The sequence below is a fragment of the Benincasa hispida genome, chromosome 11 (assembly GCF_009727055.1).
Source record: "Benincasa hispida cultivar B227 chromosome 11, ASM972705v1, whole genome shotgun sequence".
Classification (NCBI taxonomy): Eukaryota; Viridiplantae; Streptophyta; class Magnoliopsida; order Cucurbitales; family Cucurbitaceae; genus Benincasa; species Benincasa hispida.
In genome coordinates this window covers 33,965,963-33,982,543 of record NC_052359.1, presented here as the reverse complement: position 1 = coordinate 33,982,543, position 16,581 = coordinate 33,965,963, and the positions used below count along the sequence as shown (strand labels likewise).

Here is a 16,581-nt window from a genome sequence, read left to right as displayed (position 1 = left end):
ATTTGAAGTGTTGTGTTAGTTTCTCACCTGATGATGTTGTGTTTCAGGATCTGACCTCGGGGAGGACAATTGGCACGGCCTGGCATGACAGGGGACTCTATTTCCTTACCGAAGAAGCTTCCTTTAGGCTATGTGATAGGACTAGTTTGTTTTCTTCTCATTTTTCTATTTCTGAAACTGATTATATGTTGTGGCATTTCCGTCTTGGCCATCCTAATTTTCAGTATATGAACTATTTGTTCCCTCATTTTTTTCGTAATATTAATATCTCTAAATTGAAATGTGATATATGTGTCCAAGCAAAACAGCCTCGTGTTTCTTTCCCTTCTCAGTCTTATAAGCTGTCTAAACCATTTACTCTATTTCATAGTGATGTCTGGGGTCCTTCACCAGTCACTACCATAACTGGGAAGCGTTGGTTTGTAACTTTTATTGACGATCATACTCGTCTAACCTGGGTTTTCCTGCTGACAGGTAAATCAGAAGTCACGTCAGTTTTCCTACAATTTTACAATTCCATAAAAACCCAGTTCAACGCTAAAATTGCTATCCTCAGAAGTGATAATGGTTGAGAATACCTTAGTAACACCTTACGAGAATTCCTTACCTCGAAAGGTGTTGTCCATCAGAGTTCCTGTGCGTACACTCCTCAACAAAATGGAGTGGCCGAACGAAAAAACCGTCACCTAGTCGAAGTCGCCCGCTTTCTTATGTTGTCTACCTCTCTTCCCTCTTATTTGTGGGGTGATGCTATCCTGACAGCAACCCATCTCATAAACCGCATGCCATCCCGGATCCTTAAATTCCAAACCCCATTAGACTATCTCAAAGAGTCTTACCCAAACTTCAGACTTCTTTCTGATGCACTCCTTCGTGTCTTTGGCTGTATGGTGTTCGTCCATACACACGTACCTAACCGTACCAAGTTTACATCTCGAGCACAAAAATGCGTTTTTGTAGGATACCCTCTACATTAGCGTGGGTACAAGTGTTATCACCCTCCTTCCAGGAAATACTTTGTCTCTATGGATGTGACCTTCTTCGAAGACCATCCACCATTCTTTCCCAATGGTTCTCTTCAGGGGGAGCATTCCAGTGAAGAAACCAATTGGGGTCCCAGTCTTCCTACCTTATCTGAACCTGAACCCATCCTTGATGTCAGTGTCAACACCAACGCACCCATCCTCCCAACTGAACAAGTCCCTTGGATCACATACTATAGAAAGAATCTTAGGAAGGAAATAGCGCCACCTGTCATCTCTCCGGCTCCAGTCCATGAGTTTGAACAAAGATTGGTTCCAGGTACTAGTAGTCCTATCCCTGATCATGATAATAAATGTGATAACACTGATGCTTGTGTTGAAAATGTTGAGAGCAACAGTAGGAAAGATAATGCTAGTAGGGGTGTGATTGAGGTTGATGATGGTTCAGAGACAAATGAGCGTGTGACTCTTGAGGACATGGTAGAACCTAGAAAAGAAGCCTCTCTTATTCCCACTAAGAAAAATGTTGAGAGTCCCAAAATAACAGAACCAGAGGGAGAATGCAGTATGTTAGAAGAAAATAAAGATAGAGATGAATCCCTTGATCTTCCGATTGCCCTGAGGAAAAGTACGAGATCATGTACTAAATATTCGTTGCAAAGCTACTTGTCCTATAGTAATTTATCTCCTGAGTTCAAGGCCCTCACTACTAGCCTAGACACAGTGGTGATACCAAAAAAATACAAACCGCATTGGAAAGTCCTGAATGGAAAGCAGCGGTTATGGAAGAAATGAAAGCCCTCGAAAAAAATCATACATGGGATCAAGTCAATCTTTCGAATGGTCATAAATCAGTCGGATGTAAATGGGTATTCACAATAAAGTATAAGCCCGATGGAGCTATTGACAGATATAAAGCAAGATTAGTAGCAATGGTTTTTACTCAGACATTTGGGATTGATTATTCAGAGAATTTTTCGCCAGTTGCAAAGCTAAATACTGTTCGAGACCTTCTTTCTATTGCAGTTAATAAGGATTAGGCCCTTCACCAACTTGATGTGAAGAATGCCTTTCTCAATGGAGAACTGGAGGAAGAAGTTTATATGAGTCCTCCCCCTGGATTTGAGAGACAGTTTGATCGCCGAGTTTGCAGATTGAGAAAGTCCTTATATGGGCTGAAACAGTCACCAAGGGCTTGGTTTGACAGATTTACTATGTTTGTAAAATCTCAAGGATATAAACAAGGTCATTCTGATTACACCCTGTTTACTAAAAGGTCTGTTTCTGGGAAAATCGCAGTTTTGATTGTTTATGTCGATGACATTGTTATTTCAGGTGATGATACCTCAGAGATTGACCGATTAAAGGCAAAGATGGCCGAGGAATTCGAGATTAAAGACCTTGGAAAACTAAGATACTTCCTCGGAATGGAAGTAGCTTGATCAAGAGAAGGAATTTCAGTTTCCCAAAGGAAGTATACTTTGGACCTGCTTAAGGAAATAGGTATGACAGGGTGCAAACCAGCTGACACCCCTATAGAAGCCAATGCAAAGTTAAGTAATATGAGTAAAAGTGTTCCAATGAACAAAGAAAGATATCAGCAACTTGTTGAGAAATTAATATATCTTTCTCATACTAGACCCGACATCTCTTATGCAATAAGTATGGTAAGTCAGTTCATGCAGTCACCATACGAAGAACACATGAGGGCAGTGGAGCACATTTTGAGATATCTAAAAACTTCTCCAGGGAAAGGCTTGATGTTCAGGAAAACTGAAAAACGATGTATCGAAGCTTACACCGATGCTGATTGGGCAGGATCTGTAGTAGACAGAAAATCAACATCAGGATACTGTACCTTTCTGTGGGGCAATCTTGTTACATGGAGAAGCAAAAAACAAGGTGTTGTTGCCAGAAGCAGTGCTGAAGCAGAATACCCCTGTGAGTCAAGGAATCTGTGAAGAGATCTGGCTTGAAAAAGTTTTGAAATACCTTGATCAAGAGCATACCAGCCCAATGAAACTTTACTGTGATAATAAAGCAGCCATAAGTATAGCAAACAACCCTGTTCAACATGACAGAACAAAGCATGTGAAGATTGACCGGCACTTTATCAAGGAAAGACTCGATAGTGGCAACATTTGTGTTCCTTATATTCCCTCCAATCAACAAATTGCAGATGTCCTAACAAAGGGGCTTTCCAAACAGTTGTTTGATACTTGTGTGAGCAAGTTGGGACTTATTGACATTTACGCCCTAACTTAAGGGGGAGTGTTGAAATTAGGGTTTTGAGCCCTATGGGTATTTTTGTCTTTTCATTGTACCCTAGGGTTTCCCTGTTCTCTATTTAAGCTGTTGATCTACTGTATTCCATTGTATCAGTTTCTAATAATAATTCCCTTATCCCGTGGCTTTTTTCCTTAATTAGGGTTTTCCACGTAAACTCTTGGTGTGTTATTTTCTGTTCCCTACTCTATTTTTCATCAGAGAGAAAAAAAACCACGACGAAAATACAAACCAGTTGATAGAGTACCACAAATGTATCTAAAAATACGTTTGACTGCAGTGAGATGATCATATGTTGGTGAGTGCATAAATTGGGATACTGGGTTTACAGCAAAGCATATATTAGGACGGGTAAATGTCAGATAATGTAGACCACCCACCATAGATCTATATGATTTAGCATCTTCTAGACTACACAAAGGAGCTTGAGTATTAAAGAAGGAAGTAAAGCATGGAGTAACGCACAGTTTTGCACCATTCATACCAAACCGAGACAACATATCGGTAGCATATTTAGCTTGACTAACAACAATACCAATAGCATTCTTTTGTACTTCGAGACCTAAGAAATATGTCAAAGCTCCAAGATCAGTCGTGTCAAATCTATTTCTTAGTTGATCCACAAGAAAATTTACATATGAAACATCATTACCGGTCAATATTAAGCCATCAACAAAGAGTAACAAATATGATAATGGTCCTTTATGATTTCGAACAAATAATGAAGGATCAGCTTGTGAAGCAACAATTCAAACCGCAGAAGACGGGAGGTAAAGCATTCAAACCAAGTGCATGGAGCTTATTTTAAACCATACAATGATTTCTTTAATTTGCAAACATGATCAGGAAAGTCCATGTAAAGAAAGCCTCGAGGTTGTTGCATATATACTTCCTCTTGTAATTCAGCAAGAAGAAAAGCGTTTTTGACATCCAATTGCCTCACCGACCAATCAAACTAAGCTACTAATGAAAGAACAATTCTGACAGTAAGCTTTTTTACAACAGGGTTAAAAGTATCAAAACAATCAACTCCTTCTTGATGAAATCCTTTAGCAACTAGCCTTGCTTTATATCTAGCAATGCTTCCATCAGAAATTCGTTTAATATGGTAAACCCACTTACAACCAATTTCTGTTTTATTTGGAGGAAGAGGAGCAAGATTCCAAGTTCCTTTTTTGACAAGAGCCTCAAACTCATCATTCATTGCAATTTTCCACTTAGTAACTTTAGAAGCCTTGAGTATAGGAGGATGGTTCTATAGACAAACTGCTTGTAGAAACTTTTGCAACAAAGACCTTTTTCTTGGAAATACCAGACTTAGATCTTGTCTGCATAGGATGAAGATTATGCACAGTGGGAATGACAATCTCTTGAGATGGTATAGGTACTGATTCTGGTATTTGAGAAGAATTGGAGAAAGATGGATCATTTGAAGTAGGTTGTTGATTGTCTATAGCATCAGTAAATGTAGGCATAGGAGGTGGTTTGGTGGCTGGTAAGGAACAAGTGGAATATCAGTAGGTTGATGTTTTAGGGATTGTGAGGATGTTGGAGCAAGTTGTGGTGAAGAAAGGGACTGAGATAAAGTGTCAGAGGCTGGTATTTGGGGATCGGGAATAAATGGTAATGGACTAGGAAAAAATACAGGTGAAGTATTTTGAGTAGATGTAGCTGGAGTTGAACAAGAGTTAGTAAAAGGAAAAATATTTTCATCCAAAACAACATATCTAGAAATATAGAATTTGTTTGCAAGAGGGTCATAGCACAAGTAACCTTTGTAGCCAAGTGGATAGCCAAGAAACACAATTGGGTGGTGCGAGGTTGATGTTTGTGAGAGGAATAGGGACAAAAAAAGGGATAACATGCACATCCGAAAACACGAAGAAAGTAATAATCAGGTGGAGAAGAGAAAAGAACTTCATAAGGAGATTTGTTTTGAAGAACTGGGGAAGGTAGTTGATTAATAAGAAAAACAGCAGTGGCAAAATCAAAATACCAGAATTTTAAAGGGGCAGAGGACTTGGACAAAAGGGATAATGCCATTTGGATAATAAGTCGATATTTGCATTCAACAATACCATTTTGCTCAGGGGTGCAGAGGCAAGACTTTTGATGTAAGACACCAGGAGAAGCGAAGAATTGGCTAAGATTTTTATTAACGAATTCTCCTCCACCATCACTATGAAAGGTTTTAAGTTTGCAAGACAACAAATTTTCAACAAAAGGTAGAAAATTAAAGATAACAAAGAATACTTCATATTTATATGAAGGAGGAAACATCCACGTATATCATGAGAAGTCGTCAACAGATGAGACATAAAATTGATGGCCATCTATTGAAGTGTTAGGGGCAGGGCCCCGAACATCTCTATGTAAAATTTCTAAGGCATACAAGTAGAAGTAGAAGACATGGAAAAGGGAACATCTTTTTTACAACAAGACATAAATGTAGAAGACATAAAAGAAAGCTACTCTGAAAATCTTTATGGTATCAGAGCATATCTCAGACTAACGCAGTGCGGTCCTTCTCTTCATCTTTTTTTTTCCTTCTTCGTCTCCAATGTTCCTTCTCACAAACATCTGCAACCTGGTTCCGGTATGCCTTGACTCCACCAATTTTGTGTTATGGCAGTATCAAATCTCTCCAATTCTGAAGGCTCCCAAGCTCTATCGCTTCGTCAATGGATCTTATCCAGCTCCTACTAATATGATTAGTACTTAGGGACAACCAGCGTGCATTAATCCCAAGTATGAGCAATGGTATGAAAAAGATCAAGCCTTAATATTGTTGATCAATGCAACCTTATCATAAACTACTCTCTCCTATGTAGTTGGATCTCGAACATCTAAAGTGGTATGGGAAATGTTTGAAAAAAAAAAATCATCTTCTTCTCGAATTACAAAGTATCACCAAGAAATCAAGTGAAACTGTCGATGAATGCATTCAAAGGTTCAAGACTATAATAAATAAATTAGCTGCTGTTTCTATAATCATTGATGCTGAAGATCGAGTCATCTATGCTGTCAAAGGATTACTCGCTGAGTACAATGTTTTTCGAACCTCTCTGTGCACTAGATCTCAGACAATTTCGTTTGATGAGTTGCATGTTTTACTGAAAACTGAAGAGTTAGCGCTAGAAGCTCAAGCCAAGATCAAGGATGCAAGTTCAATCACTTCTTTGGCAATGGTTGCAAATCTTGACAATCAAAATCGAGGAGATTATAGAGGAGGAAATCAGAATCGCAATGGCAATTGGAATGGAGATAATCAAAATAATAAAGGAAGCAATGAGAATCAAAATGGAAATCGGTGATAATCAAATGCCTAATACTGTCTCTTCTGGACAAATTTCTTCTGATTGGCAATCTAATCAAGTTGACTGTCAAATCTGCATGACATTTGGGCATACAGCTCTTGACTGCTATCAACGAATGAATTATTCATTCCAAGGAAGGCATCCTCCTGCCAAACTTGCTGCTACGGCTGCCTCTGTTAATGGTTCCAGAATGCTATCTCAAGATTCTCAAATTTGGCTGTCTAACAGAGGTTGTAATGCATATCTGACTAGTGATCTTGCAAACCTCAATATCTCCTCTGCTTATAATGGTGAAGAGAGTATTAGGTGGGAAATGGGCAATCTCTTCCTATATCTCATCAAGGTTCTGGTATTTTTATCCACACCTACTTCTTCCTTTCAGCTCTGGTACCATAAAGATTTCCAGAGTAGCTTTCTTGATAACCTCTCCATGATCTTATTGATAGGCACAATTGCCATTATATAGAAAAGAAGAATACAAGAATACAGATAATGATGATAACAACTATACTAACTACATATAGAACAATTAACAGAAAATTAACCAGATCTGTTTAAGCTAATACCCATTCATTATCAACTCTTAGCAAACCCCAAACGGCATCTTCATTTTGCCAAACGGAATTTTCAACAAAAATAAGATGGAAAAAGAAAAAATAAACAGAAATTGACCTGAAAGATAGACCGCGTGCTTGGGTCGCCTGAAATTTTCTTCACCCCTCTTTGATCAACAATTCGAGTAGCTCGCTCGAAGTTCTTGCCAAACAAGAAATGCAAGCTGAAGCAGCATCCACGCAGTCAAAAACAAGGTTCCATGAACATAATAAGATGAAGAAAGACTTCTCGAAATGGAAAGAATCGAGAATGCTCACATTGAAAGCTGATCGTCAGTCACTGCGAAAATCAGTTCGAGCTTATTTCAGCAAAGATTGAGAACCAAAAAAAGAGAAAATCATGAGTTATTGAAGGAGAAAATCCGAAAACAAATGAAGGGAAAGAAAAAACCTAATCGGGTCGACTCGATCTGCTTCCACACAGCTTCAGCTACCAGACTACTCGCACTCATTTCCACCGAAATTCTTTGTCCGAAATAAGAACCAAATTGCCTTTGAGAAAATTTGTACGTTACTCAAAAATTGGGCCCAAAATATCAAAGGATCCTTTTTTAAAAAAATAATGTCAATTGACGTCATCGTCCTACCAAATTACTTAATTTGTCCTTACTTCATCTTCTTACCTTTTTACGAAGAAAACCCACTAAAACTAAACTATTATCCATTCAAATTTTCCAAGGCTAACGGCTATATTGCTCATAAACGAAAAAAAACTATTTCCGGCTTGCAAACGATTCTACTTCCCGCTTTCAATCGAATCTTAACGGTAAATCTTTCTTTCAATATTGTTTTTTTTGTTTGTTTTTTTGGTTTTAGATGTCTTTCGTGGTTGAAGACAAGGAGATAAATGAGAGTGAAATTGATAGAGCGACGTCGAAAAGAGCAACACCGGAGATATAAGTGAACCTATGGTTTTTTAATTGTTTTTCTGGTTTTCGATGTGTTATGTGGTTGAAGACGAGTGAGGGAGATAAGGGAGAGCGACACCAGCGAGAGCAATTCAAACGAGAGTGACACAAGCGCGAGCGATGCCAGCAAGAGCCAATCTAGCGAGATTTAAACAGCATGTTTTTTTTTACATTTTTTTTTCTAAAGGAGTTTACAGGTTGATTTTTTTAATAAATCCAGAAGTAATTTAAGATGGCTACACGTTTCATAATAGCTGAAGATGACAGATTTCCCAGTTAAGTAACCAGCTTGGCCCACATTGCCAATGCAAATAAGATTGTCAAAGAGAAGCTCACGCCAACGCAGTTGGCCATATTCAAGAGAACAATTTTTGGGCGATTTGTTGACGTTGATATGGTGTTCAACAACCCAAATGTCCATCAAATGTTGCTCAGAGAAGTGAAGAGGACAAAATCAGACTCAATGACATTCGCTGTCTATGGGAAGCTTGTCACCTTTTCGAATGATGGCATCTTCGCAATAAAACTTCTGGAACACCTGGTGACTGGTGCTGATCCATCCGTAATCACTCAGGAGAAAAGTGAATATAGGATGCAATTAGCGTGTCAGCTATGGGCAAACACTCCATATTTTTTATATGTAACATTGTTTTTCTTATTCTTTGTAAAAACATTCATTTATTTTTTATGTATGTAAAAACATTCATTGTATAATTGAACATATATTTTTTATGAAAATTCAAATATTTGTATCAGAATTTTATCAGAACACCTGGCTGCTGCTCTTTTCATTGTATAATTGAATTTTATCAGTATCAAAACAGAGCACATCCAAAACCAATTATACAACACATCCAATTGAAAGAACATTCATTGTATAATCTTTGTTTGTTATCCATTTTTTTTCAAGTATGTGTTCTATAAAAACATTCATTGTATAATTGGTTTTGGATGTGTTATGCTACTGCTATTATCAGTATCAGAATTTTATCAGAACATGTAAGTTCAAAGTTCAAAGTTCAACATCATAATTCTATTAGAACATGCATAATTGAGCTTAGAACATTATATGGTTCAAGGTTCAAAGTTTAAAGATTGAGAGAGCAAGATGTTGAGAGGGAGCGAGATTGTAAGAGAGAACGATATTTAGAGAGCGAGATGTTCAGAGAGAGCGAGATTGTAATAGAGAGCAAGATGTTCAGAGAGAGCGAGATGTTGAGAGAGGGCGAGATTGAGAAAGCGAGATGTTCAAAGAGAGCAAGATTGTGAGAGAAAGCGAGATTGAGAGAGTATTTATTATCCATTTTGTTATAAGTATGAAGATCGAAAGAGTATGAAGTCATTGTTTTTACACGTAGGAAGATTGAGATATGTATTTGTTATCCATTTTGTTTCAAGTATGAAGATTGATAGTGTATGAAGTCATTGTTTTTTGTTAATCGTATGAAGATTGAGAAAGTATCTGTTATCCACTTTTGTTACAAGTACGAAGATTGATAGAGTATGAAGTTATTATTTTTTGTGTTCAGTATGATCTATTTTTGTTACAAGTATGAAGACTGAGAGAGTATGAAAATTGAGAGAGTATGAATATTGCCATTATATAAATACTCCAGCTTGTTATTATTTATTTATTTATTTATTTTTTGTTTACAAGATGAAAGTATCAAGTATCAAGTGTTACAAGTATGAAGTATGTTACAAGTATGAAAAAGTATGAAGTATATTACAAGTATGACATATGAAAAAATGGTCAATGGTATTTATAACTAAACTTGATGAGGGGTGTTTGTGTCTCGATCTCTAGCACTTTCGGCAGTCGCACAATTGTAAGCGGTTCAGTACAATTTTGGCGGTTATGTCTATAATTTCCACACCGACCACACTTCATTTGTCTGCGAAATTCTCCTCTGGATGGAATTCTTCTCACTCTTTGTCGCCCAGCTTATGGCACAAACTTGGGAGGAAAGATAATATTTTCTACGTATCCAGAAGGTCTTTTCCATTCAGATATGTGACCAAGTGGATTTATAGGCTCCGCATACGCAGTCATTAAATAGTCCATTGTATAAAATTGACTGCAAATACCGTGGATGGATATATTTCTTTCCTTGGCTGCAACAATTGCATGGGAACACGGGATACCAAGTGATTCGAATTCCCTACACGTGCATTCCTTCGTGTGAAGATTGACAATATCGTCCAATCGATTATCTTGTACGTGTACCCGACCGTGCTATCCTTAAAGTTTGTAACCAGATTCTGTTTTATATGCCATGTGCACAATCCATGAAATGTTGTAGGAAAAAATGCACGAATAGCATTTCCGATAGATACCATCCGATCAGACACAAACACAGATTATCAGGTTCTCCGCTATTTTAAGTTTAACATAAACCATTTCCATGATCGATCAGTTTCATTGTCCACTATTGCATATGCTAGTGGGTATAACTGATTGTTCCCGTCCATAAAAACCGCAACCAATATGGTGCCTTTGTATTTTCCTTTCAAGTATGACCCATCAATAATAATACAAGGCCGACAGCTTGCAAAACCTCTAATACAAGGCCCTAATGCCATAAACATATACTTGAAATGCACCTCATCTTCAAGTTCGACCTCAAAGACTGTATCCGGATTTTCTATTTTTAGCGCTTCTCCACAGGCATGTAGTATGGAGTATGAGTGTTCTGAAGTACCTCTAGCGAGATTATATGCGGCTTCCCTTGCATGCCACGCTTTATCATAACTTATCTTTGATGAGTTGACCAACAACCGTAGCAGTTGCTTGTCTATGGTCATGATTCAAAATTCTTATGGAACATGTGTGCGAACTGCAGTACTTTGTGATATTAAATATATCAGACCCTTCCATTTTGACTGCACGAAGGTTCCATTTATATGTCTCCCCAATGCATTTAACAGTGAACAGAGACTTGGTTGATTTCCTGACCTTAAATCCAAAATTTATGTTGATGGACATAATAGACAATCTCATTTTCAAGTCCTTTTTGCTCAAAAATAGTTAACCAACTTCAACGTCCTCTATCCCAAACGAAGATGTGCCAGGCATAATCAACCCTGTCCTATGACTTGAAGACACAGATGGTGGAACCACTGAAGCTACTGTAGAACAACGCATATCTCCATGATCACGATTAATTTCATTCAATCATGCTGGTTGCTCATTCACATCCACATCCACTGAAGGACCACAATCCATATAATCGAATGTTGATGGTATAGTGTTGGTGGGACTGTGGAATATCAGTGTTGGTAGACAACGGAATATCATCTTCTTCCCGACGAAACTGATGTGATTCCTCGTAATGTCTGTCCACAGCCGTATCATCATGACTCACATCTCCAGACCCCATTCCAACCCTTTCATCCTGTTTAGACTTCAACGTTACAGCTATCTAAAGTATATTAACCTCTTATCGCAAAAGAAAGAACTCAAGACTATCATCATCCGTTATGCATTGTGGAGGGGCTTCAAATTCAAGATTATATTTAACTTTCAGAATAAGATCAAACTCTGAAGAACTGATTTTTGTAGCCCTGTAAATGCGAGATTTAAGTTATTCATAATTCACTGTAAGGGGCATAACGATTCCTTTCGACTGTCTCCCAATATATAAACTTTCATTTTCATCCCAAGCACCTCCAAATCGAATAAATATACACTTTCCTGTCATCCTACAGAGCAAGAGAAAAATTGTCATTAAGCTGTACAAGCAATTGAAGTGTACTCTCGCTCTCTATCAAAATCTCGCTCAAAATCTCACTCTCGGTCTCTCTCAAAATCGCGCTCTCGCTCTCAACATCTCGATCCCGCTCTGAATCTCGCTCTCCCTCCCCATCTTAAAATCTCGCTCTCGCTCTGAAAATTTAATATGTAATCTCTTCTTTGAAATCGAAAGTTCCACAATTCATTTCATAATTGTTGTTATACTAAAACATATATCTCGTGGTTTAAAATTATTCCAAATCAAGAGATTTAACCCATTGGTCCTTAATCTATGATTTATTTGAATTTTAATACAAAATATCGTTGTTGCTTTGTTTTTTCTATTATTATTAATAATTTCAAATATTGCATGCAAATATCAATAAAAATTGTACAAAAACTATCAACTCTCAAGAAAAAAACGTCAACGTGTCATTTAGCTATTGGTTAGGATAATATTAAAATGTGTACAGAAACACAGACGATAATTCCACTTTTAAAAGAACCGTTGGGACTTCTAAAGAGGCGCCCTTTTAAGGCGTAACGGCTACTTTCCATTTTCAAAAAAGAAAAAAGAAAATTAAACACAGCTCTCTCTCTCTCTCTCTCTCTCATTGATTCCGTGCAAAATTCCACCGCAAGAAAGAAATTAATTCGACATTTCTCTCATTGCAATTGATTCAAACATCTTTCACATCAAATCTGTTTGATTTCTGAAAGCTTGATTCTCTTCAACCTATATTTTTTAGAAGATCCGTCATGGATTCAGCTTACTTGAACTTGGAATCTGTTTCAGCATCGAAAAATCGAAGTAACGAATTCACTGATATTGATTCGGAGAATAAAAAGAACGACTCCAGCGAGCCTGTTTCTGCAAAAGCGAGAAGTGGAAGGGTACAGCTTCTGTTTCTTGATTTGAAGTTTTTTCGTTTTTTTTTTTTTTTTTTAAAAAAATTCTGTTTTCTTTCTTCGGAATTGAAAAGTGGAACTTATTCATTTGAGTCATTTTAAACGACGGTGATTGTTCTGGCTTCGATTTTGGAATCTCTTTTCTACTTGTGTAGAACTGAATTGGTACTTTGTAAACTCTAATTATTCAAGTTATTGATATCTTTTCTTTCAATTCAATTATGTAAGATTAGAATCTGTTAAATCTCGACTCCATGATATTTTCCGTTTGGATTTGAAATCTTTGTTGTGTTTGTTAACCTTTTTTCTTCTTTATACATTGATCACAGAGTAAATTTTTGAAAGAGACAAGCCAATCAATAATGCACGGTCTTAACAAATTTACATCACAAATCAAGAAGCCTCCTCACAGGAAGGTTTCCCCTATCAAGTGGTTCCCACGCAAGAACGTGGACTCTTACTTGAAGAGAAAAATTAAAATGTTGCAGGTTTAGTATGTTTGTCCCTTCTGCATTAATATTGCAATGGAAAATTGCCCAAAATAACTCAAAATCCAAAAACTTTGGTCTCTTTTTTGAAGATATATTTTTTTCTATCTTTTTGAGATGTGTAATCGCTAACCTTGGATGCACGATCAAACACCTCGAGGTTAGTGATGGCTCACTCAAGGTTAGGGATTGCACACCTATTATTTTGGGAACGTTGATTTTATTTTGGTCATATCTCCGTTAATACAACTCCGTTTTAGCTAAATGACTACTCATTTTCATAAATTTTCTCGTATTTTTTTTTAAACCATACTTATTAATTGAGCAAAATATTAAAGCATCCTCATTTGGATGCACGATCAAACACCTCGAGGTTAGTGATCGCTCACTCAAGGTTAGGGATTGCACACCTATTGTTGTTGGAACGTTGATTTTATTTTGGTCATATCTCCGTCAATACAACTCCATTTTAGCTTAATGACTACTCATTTTCATAAGTTTTCTCGTATTTTTTTAAAACCATACTTATTAATTGAGCAAAATGTTAAAGCAATGCCTTACAAAATTTAAACTTAAATCATCTCTGGTACTTGATGTTTTGGTAATATAAGAAGAAACACAAAGAGGAGAAATGGAGAAATTGTTCATTTGAAAGTAAGGGCAAAGTGGGTACTCACATGGCAAAAAAAAAAAAAAAAAAAACATGTTTTCAGAAAAGAGGTTAGTCTGCTAGAATTTTTTGGGTTTTGGGCAATTTTTCCATTACAATTCATGTTATCTTTCTGTACCCAACTTGAACTGGAAATCTATAATGTACGGCAGGAAGTAGATGGTCTGAATTTAACATTAGACGAGACTTTAGGTGATTCTAATCCACATTACTCCAGAGTATTGAAAGAAAAAATGGCAGCAAGAGAGGCAGCACATAAAGCAATGAAAGCTCGAAAAGCAGCCTTGGTCGAAACCTCTTGGTGTCGAATACTCCGAGCGGCTAGGTATTTTGTTGTACACACTTTTTATTGTCCTGTGTATGTGTTAGATTATATAATAATATTAAATTTGTTTTCATCTATCAGCTTAAGCATTTGGATCAATCGGTGATTTTAAGAGGACGATTGTTGAACTTGTTTGATTTCTGATCTTTTGAATTATTATATGCTATCTAGAATTCAATGTAAAGAAGCTGAAGAGCAAATGTACAGAGCTGAGAAAACTGCAGCTGAAGCTTTCAAAGCAGCTGCAGCTATGGGAGTAATCATGTATGATACACCCAATTGTCCACGGAAGACATACAAAATGGAAACTTCATCTTTTGGTGGTGGTGGATCTACAACTCACACCATTACAGCATCTTTTGAGACAGAATTTGAGGTTGATAAGGAAGTGGCTGCAGCAGTAAAAACAGCATTGGTTAGGCTTGCAAGTTGCTCTTCTTTAAGAGAAGATGACTTTAAAGAACTCTTAAGAAAAATCTCTCAGAACCCAGATTGTGATACTAATGTAGACCCATCTGAGATTTCTTCTGAATGTGAATCAGAAAATGGCTCAGAACTTGATCAAGCGCCTCGAAAATCTGATTTCAGCTCTCACAATTTGGATTGCAAGATGCTGGATTTACATATGAGAAACAGAACTTTTGAGAAAGAGACCAAGATTGAGGACTTGATGTATGAAAGGCTTAGGCGTTTAAAAGAAGATGAACTTTCCTCTCTTGCCACCATAGTTGCAACTTGTGGTTTAAATGCTGCTTTGGCTGAGGTAGAAAGTGGGAAGCCTCATGATTTTCACAATGGAAGGAAGCAAGTTGAGTCAGAACTTCCCAGCCTAGATAAGTTCTTGGTGAAGCATGTAACTAAATTGGAAAGAGAAGTGCTTGAAGCAAAGAATAGCAGAAAGAACAAAGAAAAGGAATTGGCTAAATCTGCATCACAAAACCTTCCAAAATTGAGCAGCATTCAGGATGAGAAAGTTGTTCCCAGCTTGGAAACTATGCAAACAACGGCACCTTCAGAGCTTGAGAAGGAAGTTAATGAGACTAAATGCAAAGAGTTAGAAGAATTCAAGACCTGTAGCAAGAAGTTGCAGGCAAGGCAAAGATTTGTTAGTCATAAAGAAGTTGTATCAGCAATTCCTAGTCTTGATAAGTATCTTGTGAAACACGTCTCACGGCTCGAAAAAGAAGTACAAGAAGCAAAAAACAGAAGAAAAGTGGAGCTGCATGAAGAACCATCGATGGAAACAGAGGGAAAGGAAAATGTTAATATGCCAAAGTCTTCATCGAGGATGGGAAGGGACATGGAAGACAGTTTAGAACAGATCTTAGTGAAGCCGGTGCACAGGCTGGAAAGGGAAAAGATGGTCGCTGTGTTAGCTGAAAGTAACTACGATAACCAAAGACAAAATAAGAAGAAACAGATGGACAACCATACATCAGATTGCCAAAGCTTGGATGAAATTTTAGTGAAGCATGTCTCAAGACTTGAGAAAGAGAAAATGAGAAGCAAACTAAAGAACAACCTAAAGAGAAGTGAGAAAGGTATGCATTCAGCGATCAATGGAGGAGGAGATGGTGGTGGGGGTTTAGGTGAGATTCTGGTTAAACATAAATCAAGACTCGAGAGAGAAAAGCTGATGTCTTCTCAGGAGTCAGAAAATCAGAACAAAAGTTTTCGAACACGTCGTGAAGCTAGAGAGAAAGATGACCTACAGTCAGGTTGGGGAGGCTTAAGTTTGGGAGATTCCATGAGACCTCATCTCTCCAAACTTGAACGAGACAAGGTACATGTAAATATGTGATGTTTTGATTTGATAACCATCTTACCTTATATAGAAGGAAGTTATGTAATGGTTATTGTTTTTTCATGCTATGTAGGCTGCCTGGATCAAAGCTGAAGAGGAGGAAAGGAAACAAGTTATGAACGAAGTGTAATCTTTTCCTCCATTGGAGGAAGTAAATGTTGTACATTACAAATCAACTGTTCTGTTACATTCTGCCTTGGCAGTAATGTCTGTACTGAATGATATCTTACTGAATGATATCTTCATTTCCATTTATGATAGCATTTTTCTATTCTGCAGTTGCAATGGCCACCACACCCCACAGCCTGCTTTCTTTACAATGCTAAACTATGAATATTAGTTTTTATGAGCTAATTGTTGTTTTTGAAATTTTATTATGAGTTCAAGTGTTACCTAAAGATGAAAAGTGAAGAAATTAAACGAAAAGAATGCAAATATTCAAACATAAGAACGCATTACAATTTTCTAAAAAAACAACCCTTTGCACTAAGTTTGTTTGGTGTCTAAAAAATTTTGCATACCGTTTTGAATATCACACATCGCT

At 37.2% G+C, this 16,581-nt stretch overlaps 2 protein-coding genes across 6 annotated transcripts in view; one reads left to right on the top strand and one right to left on the bottom strand.

The window, feature by feature from the left end:
- Positions 1–7,704, bottom strand: part of LOC120090220 (zinc finger SWIM domain-containing protein 7) — a 26,476-nt gene extending 18,772 nt beyond the window's left edge. For all 4 annotated transcript variants that reach the window (XR_005485448.1, XR_005485449.1, XR_005485451.1 and 1 more), the window contains exons 1-3: positions 7,592–7,704; positions 7,459–7,480; positions 7,259–7,364 (exon numbers count right to left, since the gene is read on the bottom strand). Coding sequence is in view for 1 of the 4 variants with exons in the window: in XM_039047768.1 (XP_038903696.1) it covers positions 7,259–7,364; positions 7,459–7,480; positions 7,592–7,652 (189 nt within the window). In the remaining 3 variants the exon portion in view is untranslated. The remainder of the gene's footprint in view (positions 1–7,258; positions 7,365–7,458; positions 7,481–7,591) is intronic.
- Positions 7,705–12,415: 4,711 nt separating this feature from the next.
- LOC120090199 lies at positions 12,416–16,292 on the top strand. Of its 2 annotated transcripts, XM_039047741.1 has the most exons (5): positions 12,416–12,735; positions 13,080–13,238; positions 14,061–14,233; positions 14,405–16,016; positions 16,111–16,292. In XM_039047741.1, exons 1-5 carry the CDS (start codon positions 12,601–12,603, stop codon positions 16,165–16,167), a joined length of 2,136 nt encoding a protein of 711 aa, XP_038903669.1. In that variant the 5' UTR covers positions 12,416–12,600; the 3' UTR covers positions 16,168–16,292. The 2 variants fall into 2 exon arrangements, with proteins under 2 accessions (XP_038903669.1, XP_038903670.1); XM_039047742.1 differs by lacking the exon at positions 13,080–13,238.
- The last annotated feature ends 289 nt before the right edge of the window (positions 16,293–16,581 follow it).

Excerpts from the sequence above, each read along its gene's own strand:
- LOC120090199 (XM_039047741.1), top strand. The coding sequence starts at position 12,601 with ATGGATTCAGCTTACTTGAACTTGGAATCTGTTTCAGCATCGAAAAAT. Across the intron at positions 12,736-13,079 it reads CAAAAGCGAGAAGTGGAAGG|AGTAAATTTTTGAAAGAGAC; the intron begins GTACAGCTTCTG and ends CATTGATCACAG. Across the intron at positions 14,234-14,404 it reads CGAATACTCCGAGCGGCTAG|AATTCAATGTAAAGAAGCTG; the intron begins GTATTTTGTTGT and ends TATGCTATCTAG.